Source organism: Dasypus novemcinctus, chromosome 17 (assembly GCF_030445035.2).
Source record: "Dasypus novemcinctus isolate mDasNov1 chromosome 17, mDasNov1.1.hap2, whole genome shotgun sequence".
Taxonomy (NCBI): domain Eukaryota; kingdom Metazoa; phylum Chordata; class Mammalia; order Cingulata; family Dasypodidae; genus Dasypus; species Dasypus novemcinctus.
The window spans coordinates 66929137-66940486 of NC_080689.1; the positions used below are offsets into that span (position 1 = coordinate 66929137).

Genomic DNA, 11350 nt, shown 5'->3' on the forward strand with positions numbered 1-11350 from the left:
TAGAATGAACTGGAAAATGTCCCCATATGGCCTAAGAGTTGGCATCTTGAGGAGTCAGAAGCCTCCAAGCTGCCACCGTTTCCTGCCCACAGCCACAGTGAAATCACAGGTGCTCAAATCCAAGACCCTCACAGTCCAGGGGTTTTGCTTTGATTCACTTAGGAACCAAACTGGCTGCTGGGCCTGAAAGGCCACATCCTTTGCAAAACCAGCATTGTTTTTCTTTCCTTCCCAACACGCTCACTGCACGGTGTGGGGTTGGAGAACTGCTGCTTTCTGGCACGCACCGTGGCCCGGGCTGGCTCCCTCCCTCCCGTGGGCATGTCAGCACCACAAGCCGGGGCCTCTCCTCAGCCCGGTGCGTTTGGGACCTGGTGGATCTGGTAACCTACAAAGATGTAGAGTATCTCCATCCATAAGGAAATAATGGAGATTGATTCTAAATCATCTTTCCTAAACCTTTCAGGAAGTGGAGGTTTTTGTTTGTTTTTAACGTATAGCTGTTGCTTCTGTAGCTGAGGCAGATAAATTGGATTTGAGTAACCACATCAGTCTTTAGCTACGTGACTGCCTTTGAAGGCAAGAGTGTCTAATTTCTTTCCTGCCTTTCTTTTCTTCCACAGAAAGTAACCAACCGACTCTTGGGGAGGAAAGTTCCCTGGGACTGACATAAAATTATTTTCTTCAGAGCCCTGGAAGTATATTTTATGAACCTGGAGAAACACAATCCTTACTTTTCTGAGTCTGAATTTAATAAAACTTGCTCTTTGTCCATGAGTAGTTCAGAAATAACCTAAAAAGTCTTGGGCAGAGTGGTGATTAGAATGATTAATGGTGGCGGGAGCAATCCTTTCTCCTTGGGGCCTTGCCCACATGACTGTGTCCTTACAAAGATATTGCCTCTTAATTCTAGCCTAAAGTGAATCCCTTTTTGTATGTGTTTTTACACTTTTAGAAAATAAATAACTTATTATTGACTTGTAGTAAAGCAAGCAGCAGAGGGTCATTTCTTTCCTGTCTAAAAGCAGTCTTCAGGAATTGGGCTGAGAGAAGGGAATGCGGCATGTTTCTTTAGAAACCAGCCCAGTCGTGGTGGGCTTTGTGGAAAGAGTGAGGGTGCCCACCCGCAGGCCAGGGACGCGCAGCAGTCACAGGCGCCTGGGGCCAGCGCGCAGCCTCACGCCTGCATTGCGCCACGAGGAGCAGCCAGCCTTCCTAGTGGATTTCCCTGAGGACCGAAGCCTTAGGCCGTTCATTATCGTACATAGTAAATATGCCTGGAGAGCAACTTCTGAAAAACAGAGTTAATGAGACAGCGTATAGGAAGCTCTTAATCCAGTGCCTAGATCAGAGTGTAACAGGATGTTATTTCCTTTGGCCTGGAATTCAGCTAAGGCCCAAAGGTGAGGGGAAGATGCTAAGCACCCCTCAGTCCAAGTTCAGAGACTCACCATTCGGGCAGGAGCCCATTGCTTCCCCAGAGGGCTTCTGAGAGGCCCAAGTCAAAGGCAGGCCCTGCTGCCAAGTGCAGGTGAGAGCTTAAAATCATACTTCCCGGGTTCTTCCCATCACGGGAGGAGGCTGTGCAGACGAGTCAGAGAAAAGAGCCCGCAGCACTGGAGGGCCACTCTAGAGCTTCCCTTCTCGCTGGGCAAGGGGGCTGACCAGTCTGGGCCAGCTTACCTGGAAAATGAAAAGTCCAGTACCTTATGCCCTTTTTAACTCTAAAATGCTGTGACTATTTACAAGTCTTGTGGGATGTTATCATTCAGAGAAATAACGGAAAGTGATAGTTTTCTCTAAACCTGGATCTGCAAGGGAGTCAGGGCGGGGTGGAGTCGGACTAGGAACAGTGCGCGGAGTACTTGAGGCCCAGGTTTTTGTCTTCCAGATGGCTTCCCAGAGCATCTAGGTTCAGGATTGGGAAGCCAAAGATGGCAGCTGGCGACCAGCCCCTCCCAGCCCCCCTGGAACACACCTCCTTGGGAATTCTCTGGGAACACTAGGAGTAACTGCTAGCTCCTCCACTGCATTCTTAAATAGGAAATCTACAGACTCGCAGGCCACCAGCTAAGGGCACAGTCAAGAGCAAGGTCAAAGCACAGCATGGGGAGGGGGTACCTGACGGGCCTCACAACAGCATCTTCTGTCTTGTCTGCATTCCCTCCCCTCTGGTCCATAGACTGGCTGGGTGCTGCCCCAAGAATCCAAGCACCTCCTGAAACACAGGCTAGCCAGCCTCACAGAGGATCCTAGCCCTCTCCCAGAATCTGCTCTGCCCCCAGAGCTCAGGGTGGTTGTAGACCTTTTGATGCGGTGACTGCAGTGAAGGTGTGGCCCAACCTAACCGGTATGGGTCTTAATCCTATTACTGAAGTGCTTTATAAGGGAATGAAAAATTCAGACAGTGAAACCACAGGACTGAAAGAAGCTGAAATTCAGCGGTACCGGAAGAGAACAGAGAGGCCACCATGTCCATAGCCAGGTGACAGGAGCCAAGACCCAAGGATCGCTGGCAGCCTGCCCCAGAACTTCAGTCTTCGGGAAGAAAGCAGCACCTTAATGATGCCTTGATTTGGGCTTTCTCTTAACCTCAAAACTGTGAGCTAGTAAATTCCTGTTGTTTAAACCAATCCAGTGCATAGTATTTGCTTGAGCAGCCCAGGAAACTAAAACACGTGGCCACACGTATCAGTGGACGAATCTTAGAAACAGTGTTAATGATATCCTCATTATAAAGTTCAAAACCAAGCCAGGTTAACATTGCTCAGGGACACATAAATACCTGTGTGGTTTTAAAATGATAGATAAAGAGATGAAAAAAAACTCAAAATAGTGGTTACCTCTTGAAGGAGACACTGGATGGGATGAGGAAGAGACACAGTTTCAAAAGTCTTGTCAAAAATATTGAAAAATTTTTTAAAAATAGAAAAAATATTGAGACCTTTCTTGTTCTTCATCTGGGTGGTTAACTTATAGGCGCTCATTTTATTATGCATTGTCGTTTATGTAAGATGTTTTATGTGTCACAAACATTTTATACTCCTACAATAAGCAGTTTGTTGAACAAGCGGACTCCTAACGAGCCCGACGTGATCGTAGCGCCTGTGAACGTGCTGCAGTGCGCGTCAGGACCAGCTGTCCCCACTGCCCTGTAAGCCCGCCGGGCTCTTCCTCACCTCGTGCTGTCCCTGCGAGCCCGGGTAACCCCCGTGCTCTTCTCATCACTTGTGGATTTTATATCCTTCAGTGCTCATTTTTCGTTGAAAATGCAGTCTCAATTTGTTAAGTAAAAGTGTCCAGTTATAAATAATGATCAAAACTCCCAACTTGAGTAAGAGTTAAAAACCTGCAGGGAGGGAAATGGACTTTGGCCCAGTGGTTAGGGCGTCCGTCTACCACATGGGAGGTCCGCGGTTCAAACCCCGGGCCTCCTTGACCCGTGTGGAGCTGGCCATGCGCAGTGCTGATGCACGCAAGGAGTACCCTGCCATGCAGGGATGTCCCCCGCGTAGGGGAGCCCCACGCGCAAGGAGTGCGCCCCGTAAGGAGAGCCGCCCAGCGTGAAAAGAAAGAGCAGCCTGCCCAGGAATGGCGTCGCCCACACTTCCCAAGCCGCTGACGACAACAGAAGGGGACAAAGAAACAAGACGCAGCAAATAGACACCAAGAACAGACAGCCGGGGGAGGGGGGGGGGAATTAAATAAATAAATAAATCTTTAAAAAAAAAAAACCTGCAGGGAGTAGATGTGGCTCAAGCAGTTGAGCACCTGTTTCTCACATGGGAGGTTCCTTAAAAAATATACAAAAAAATACAGCCAGCAAAACAAACGAAAAAATCAACTCAGGTGGCCGATATGGCTCAGTGGTTGAGGGCCGGCTTCCCACATACGAGGTCCCGGGTTCAATACCTGGCCCCCAGTAACTAAAAAACCAAAAGCTCTCTTCCCTGGCTGGGCCCTGTTGTTTGCTGCCCCAGGGAACACAGTCCTTCCCCCTGTCCTTGCCTGACCTTCCCTCCTCCCCCAGAGGGTCCGGAGGGGCTTCCGCTCACCTCTGTGCAGCTGTGTGTGTCTCGAGGTGCAAGGCGGAGGCGTCCGTAGCACGGCTTCCTGCTCTCTGCACCTGGCAGTTGTCTCAAGTGGATTTTCACTCACTTGGATGCTTTCAGGTTTCTTCTGAGGCCCCCACCTGGAATCCTGGACCCTACCTCACTCCAGTGGTATAATTTTCCTCCTGCTGCTTGCCCTCCTCCCCAAACCTGGTTTCCAGCAGCCACTCTGCAGAGACTCACAGAGTCTTCTTGAGCAGATTTGAGATGGCTCCAGACCAGCACTCTCGCTTGTGCACTTGTGTCCCAAATCCAGTACTCGGGCAGTGCTCGCCCATCCTGTGTCCCTGTGAAAGCTGGAGCACAGGCCAACCCCAAAGCTACGTGTAGCAGAATGAGTCCCGTCTCACCCTCGGGGCTTCTCCGGCATGGGTCAGGCCCAGTTCTGCTTCAGTCCCCGAACCTCCCAGCCTCGGGGAATGCGGGTCAAGCTGTGCAGGTGGCAGAGGCCCGCATCCCGGAGCCTTCCCTCGTGAGAGTCGAGAGAGAGTCACCAGGTCAGCGAGAGCTGGAATCGGGTGTGCCACGTTGTAATCCTTTCTGAAAATAAACGATCGTCAATGAACAGTCCGCGGGGACTTTCTTTAGAGCCTGGGGGAGCAGGGACAGGGGAAGGGCCTGGCCCCGCCGCCGCCTGGACATCGGGGGAGCAGGGTGGGCGCCTGTGGGCTGCACTCTAGTTTGGAATTCTGGGTGGTGTCCATGCAGGACTGCCAGATTTAAGAAATAAATTACAGGGTGCCCGGTTACATCTAATGTCAGATAAACAATTCTTATTCTAAGTCTGTCCCATGTTATATTTTGAACATGCTTATACTAAAAAAATTATCCATTTCTTATGTAAAATCAAATGTATTGAGAAACCCCATATTTTATCTTGCTGCAGTCTACGCTGAAGCCCCCAGCAGCTGGGACGCATCCAGGAGATACGGCAGGATGCAGCCTTCCAATTGCCGTGTGGTTAGAGACACGCTGCCCGTGAAGGGGGAGAAGATGCCCAGAGAGGCCCCCGGGTTGGAGAAGGAGGCAGCACCAGGTGCTGTGTGCAGGGAGGAGAGTCCTTTTTGCCTGGGAAAGATTTTTAATGTCTCTTGAGTCAGCTAGAAGATTTCTTTTGAAAGCCAGCTGTGAAGGGGTAGAAGATCTTTTGAAGAGTACCTAACAGGCAACTTCAAAGAGAGCTGGAGGGCAGGAGGGCAGCCCTCCAAACGGGGTGACCCCATTACTACTGCAGAGCAAAATCACTTACAAAAATAACAATTTTTAAATTAATGCAAATAAAAATCCAACAAGATCAATGTTTTAGAACAGTCTTTGAGAGTTAAGGGCAAAAGAGAATCAAATGAAATATAATGAAAGGAATTCTAAGAAATGAAAATCATAGACATTAAGAAATGTAGAAAATACAACTTGGAATTGAAAAACCTTAAAAAACATTTAGAATGCCAACAGAAAAGAAAATGTAAAAAGCATGACTTTAAAAAGGAATAAAAATATTTTAAATGGTACAATGAAACCAGGAGTGTAGAGACCAGGGTGATGTACCTATAATAAACTTTTTAAAGGGGGAGGGGGATAAAAATGCAAGGGCAGGAAGTCTGAAAAGAGTAATTTAACTAAAAATTCATAAAGGCACACTGCCTACTGTTCACAATGAGGACACATTAAGTTTATAATCATGTAAAAGGAAAGCAATACAGCAGCTTGACAGTGTGACAAGGAAGGGAATGAAAGGCGTGATGCGTCGGGGGCAGCTGGGCAAGGAATGGCCTTCCTAAGAGTGTGCAGGTGGGTGGCGCAGGAACCCCAGCAAGCCCTGCAAGCCTCCCCCCACTCCAGGGCCCCTCGTGCCCACGTGAAGCTCAAGGCCAGGCATCCCCAGTTGCCCAATGTCTTCAGCGAAGCTCCAGCCACCTCTCAGTGCTTCCAAGAAGTCAGTCCAGCCTTAAGAGGCTGGGGGCAGGAGAATGCCCCATTGCCCCCAACGGACCTCCTCCTCTTCCCCTCCCCAGAGCGCCCCAAGGTGCGAGCCGCCCTGGCGCTAACCTTCCCGCCAAGCCACCCCTCCTGGGTGCGCAGCCTCCTGCCGGCACCCCTAGGCTGCTCTAACGCTTGTTTCCCAGCTCACTTAGCAGCCACTTTGAGCAACAGGTGCCCCTTTTCCCTGGCTCACACCCCACTGAGGTAAGGTTCCCCCTTTCCAGCTCTGCCCCAGAGGGGAGACATTGAAGAGGAACCTCTCCAGGTCCTTCTCTAGCCCAGGCTTTAGGCAGTTTGGCCCATTGTGCTCTGGTTATTTTCCTCTAATGCCTAAAGTAGATGCCTCTCATTTTGTCCAGGCAGCTGTTATTTTTTAAATTCTAGACTGCCACCAGGTCAGAAGCCTGTATGTCCTGCACAGATTTTCCTAGAATAAACTTCTTGTAACAACAGCCATATTTAGCAAAATTTAAATTATCCCTAGTACACAAAGCCGAACATTTTCACACTGGTTTTGTTCAGCACTTAACAGAAAGTAACTCATGAACTCCCCTAAAATGACGCCCCCAACTGAAAATTATGTCCCCATTTTAGCTTAAATGAACCCCCCCACCCCTGGTTTTAACAGCAATTAGGGAAACAGATGTGGCTCAAGTGATAAGGCCTCTGCCTACCATGCGGGAGGACCTGGGTTCGAACCCTGGGGCCTCCTGGTGAAAAAGAAGAGAAAATGTGCCTGCATGGCGAGCCAGTGCACGCGTGGTGAGCCAAGTGCCCGTGCAGCGAGACAACGGCCCACATGGTGAGCCAAGTGCCCACACAGTGAGTTGAGTACCCGTACAAATGCCCACGTGGCAAACCGAGTGCCCACACGCGTGCCCGCGCAGTAGGCCAGTGCCTGTGCAAGTGAGTGACACAGCAAGATGATGACGCAACCAGAGACACAGGGGAGAGTCAAGGTGAAGCGCAGCAAAGACCAGGAACTGAGGTGGCGCAATTAATAGGGAACCTCTCTCCACATCAGAGGTCCCCAGAATTGAATCTCAGTAAATCCTAGAGGAGAAAGATGAGAAGACAGAGAAATAGATACAGAAGATCACACAGTGGATGGACACAGCAAAACAGCAGGGAAGGGTGGGGCAGGGGGAGAAAAAATAAAAGCAAATTAGGGAAGCGGCTGTGGCTCAATCAGCTGGTCCCGTTCCCCCTATGGGAGGCCCTGGGTTCACGTCCCGCGGCCTCCCTGTGAAGGCAGGATCGTCCACACTCCGTGGAGAGCCGCCCACCCGCAAGCGGAGAGCTGACTCAGCAAGGCGACACAACAAGAAAAGGGAGACAAGTAAAAAAAAAAAACAGAAGAGCATGCAGCAAATGGACAGAGAAAGCAGACAAGCAAGCCGCAAGGGGGGGGGTGGAACAAATTTTTTTAAAAAAAAGCAAATTAACTCTAGTTGAACAAGAGTCTAGAGTACACTGTTACATAAAAGGAACTCTCAGTGTCTTCAGAATTTTAACAAATTCTCATCTTTCAAATTAAACTAATTGCTTCTTAGCTAGGGTTGGAATCAGCAGTCTAGATTTTCATCCTGCTGACCTCTAACATCATCTCAGGCCACACCCTTCCTCCTTCCTAGTTGCTGGAAAACCATCTGTCTCCTACACTTGACCAGAAGCATCTCTGCACAACCCACAAATATGCCTGTTGCGGTGGGCGTCCTGCCCCGGCCCGGCTTTCTCACTCACATGCTGGGTCCGTGTCCCTTTGGCCTACTGCAGAGGCTGCAGGCACTTCCCAAGGCTAGCAGCCATTCCTTACCTCTGCCAAAATCCCAGGTCAGTAGCCACAGGCGATTAGAGTCCTCCGACACCAGAATTCTTGCCACCTAGCAGAAGGGGGCATGAATAGCCAGCTGCCCAGGAAGTGCCCTCAAGGCCCCTTGTCCGTGGGCCCCTTCCCACTCACCCTCTGGTGGGTGGGAGCAAACTCATGGCGCAGCAGCAACTCTCTCCATGAAAATGTCTCAACATCTTTGCCCTCTCCAACCTTTCATATCCTCCTTCTGGGTTTTAGAGCCATTTGAACTGTTATTTGGGGGAAGAATTTTAAAGTGAAATTCACTTAGCATAAAGTTAACCATTCTATACTGTACAACCTGTGCACTCAGTACATTCACGATGTGCAGCCACCACCTCTGTCAAGTTCCCAAACATCCCATGACCCGACAAGAATGCCCTGAAGCCCTGAGCCATCACTCCCCATACCCCAGCCCCCAGCCACTGGCACCCACTGGAAACGGTCCTTGACCGCCTCTGGAATTTTCACTTTGTGAAATTTCTTACTACCATGTCTGATGCCTCAGGCTGAAGTTCCAGTTTAATTTGCTGTTACCCTTCACCACTATCTTGACCCAGAATGACCTGCTTCCTCCCACTCAGAAGTTATCTTTCCAACCCAATAACCCAACCACTCAGCTGAAAGCTGGAGGGACCCAACAAAGGGGGTGGATGGGGGCAAGGTGGGAGCAGAACATTCCAGGCAAAGGGGACGGCATGTGCGAAGACCTCAGGCCGAAGGAGTGCAGGTTATTGAAGGAACTAGAAGCTTGGCGCGGTGGGAGTGCACACGGGATGAGCGCAGGTAACAGACAAGCTCCATTCCTAGTTCCCAGTCTTCAGGAGCAGAGACCTGTGCTCTCAGGTGAGCCCCTCCACCCATGGCGGGTGCCTTGCAGTGTTCTTCCCCCAGGGCTGCACTATGACCCTGTCGTGCCTGCACCTTCCTCCATCTCTCACCTCCCTCTAGTCTATGAGTCCCAGGAGGACTATGCCTGTGATTACTAAAACCAGTCATTGTTCCTAAAAAAAAAAAACTTTCAGGGAGTGGATGTAGCTCAAGTTGAGCGCCTGCTTCCCATGTGCAAGTTCCCAGGTTTGATCCCTGGTACCTCCTAAAAACAAAAAACCAAATGAACAAAACCAACTCTCGGCAAGCGGCTGTGGCTCCATCAGGTGGGCTCCCGTCTACCATACGGGAGGCCCTTGGTTCGCATCCCGGGGCCTCCTTGTGAAGGCAGGCTCGCCCGCACGCTGCAGAGACCTGCAGCCCAGGGTCTGCAGAGTGCCACCAGCCCGCAAGCACTGCAGAGAGGCAGCTCAGCAAGGTGATGCAACAAAAAGGGAAACAAGCAACAACAACAACAAAAAAAAAATGCAGAAGAATGCACGGCAAATGGACACAGAGCAGACAGCGAGCAAGCCAGGGGGGAAATAATAAATAAAAATAAATAAATAAATAAATAGAAGAATGCACAGCGAATGGACACAGAAAGCAGACAGCAAGCAAAAAAGCTGCAAAGGGGGTGGGGGATTAAAAAAACACCAACTCTCATGGGGAAGCAGGTATAGCTCAGTGGTTGAGCACCTGCTTCCCACGTATGAGGTCCTGGGTTCAATTTCTGGTACTGCCTTAAAAAAAAATTCAAAGCACAGGACCATTGCAGACTTCCCTCATCTCCAGTGCCAGCCTAGTGCCCACTTGGAGACGCCTCGGGATGGGCACCGGCCTTCCTTGTCCAGGGGAGCTGGTGAGAGCAGCAGCAGAGACTGGCTCTCCCTCTTCCTGCCCCACCTCAGAGAGGCTGGGCCTGAGGGCCCCACCATTTAAAAAGAAGATCATTCGACAAAATCCCGCACACCTTCTTGATAAAACACTTAGGAAACTAGTAACAGAAAGAAACTTCCTCAACATTGTAAAGGGCATATATAAAACCCCACCATTAACATCATAATAATGAAAGATGGAAATCTTCCCTTCTAAAATCAGGAAAAAGACAAGGATACCCACTGTCACCACTGTTATTCAACATTGTACTGAAAGTTCTAGCCCCAACTATCAGGCAAGAAAAAGAAAAGGCATTCAAATGGGAAAGAAAGAAGTAAAACTTTCTCTATTTGCAGATGACATGATCCCCGTATGAAAAATCCACAACAAAGCTACTAGAACTATTACATGAATTCAGCAAAGTGGCAAGGTACAGGATCAACACACAAAAATCAGTAGTGTTTCTATACACTAGTAAAGAATGATCTGAAGAGGAAATCAAGAAAAATATTCCATTTACAATAGCAACTAAAAGAATCTAATAACTAGAAGTATATGTAAACAAAGATGGAAAACTACAAAACGTTCCTGAAAGAAATCAAAGAAGACCTAAATAAATGGAAGGACATTCCATGTTCATGGATTTGAAGACTAAATATTGCTAGGATGTAAGTTCAACACAAAGCAATTTACAGACTCAACCCAGTCCCAATCAAAATTCCAACACCCTTCTTTGCAGAATTAGAAAAGCCAATCAAATTTATATGGAAGGGGAAGCAGTTGTGGCTCAACTGATAGTCTGCCTACCATATGGAGGGTCCAGGGTTCAAACCCAAGGCCTCCTGGCCCATGTGGTGAGCTGGTCCACATGCAGTGCTGATGAGCAAAAGGAGTGCTGTGCCATGCAGGGGTGTCCCCCACATAGGGGTGCCCCACGTGCAAGGAGTGCACCCGCAAGGAGAGCCACCCTGTCCGAAAAAAACGCAGCCCACCCAGGAGTGGCAGCGCACACACGGAGAGCTGATGCAGCAAGATGACATAACAACAACTACAAACAAAGTGACAGTTTCCCGTACTGCATGACAAGAATGCAAGTGGACACAGAAGAACACATAGTGAATGGACACAGAGAACACACACCTGGGTGGGGAGGGGAAGGGGAGAGAAATAAATAAAATAAATCTTAAAAAAAAAATTTATATGGAAGGATAAGGGGCCCCAAATAGCCAGAGTCATCTTGAAAAAGAATGAAGTTTGAGGACTTCAACTTCCCGATCTTAAAACCCAAAGCCATAGTAATACTAAAAGGATGATACTGGCACAAGGATAGGCATAAAGACTTGGAATCAAATTGAGGGTTCAGAAATAAACCCTCATATCTACAGTCAACTGATTTTTTTAATTTGTATTAAAGATTTATTTTATTTATCTCTCCCCACCCTCTCATTTTTTGCACTTGCTATGTCTGTCTGTCTTCTTTGTTTCTTTAGGAGGCACTGGGAACCAACCCCGGGACCTCCGATGTGGGAGGGAGGTGCCTGTTCATTCTGTTCCCTGCTTTTGTGTCTCGTTGTGGTTTTCCTCTTGTGTCTCTTGTTGCATCATCTTGTTGCATCAGCTTGCCACACCTGCCTGCTGCTCCAGCTCGCCATCCTGC

The 11350-nt window shown here is 49.0% G+C and overlaps 1 protein-coding gene across 5 annotated transcripts in view; it reads left to right on the forward strand.

Moving 5' to 3' along the window:
• The window catches only part of ALMS1 (ALMS1 centrosome and basal body associated protein), a 315125-nt gene extending 314137 nt beyond the window's left edge, over positions 1-988 (forward strand). For all 5 annotated transcript variants that reach the window (XR_011646196.1, XM_058278920.1, XM_058278919.1 and 2 more), the window contains one exon: positions 624-988. Coding sequence is in view for 4 of the 5 variants with exons in the window: in XM_058278920.1 (XP_058134903.1) it covers positions 624-668 (45 nt within the window). In the remaining variant the exon portion in view is untranslated. The remainder of the gene's footprint in view (positions 1-623) is intronic.
• Positions 989-11350: the final 10362 nt, after the last annotated feature.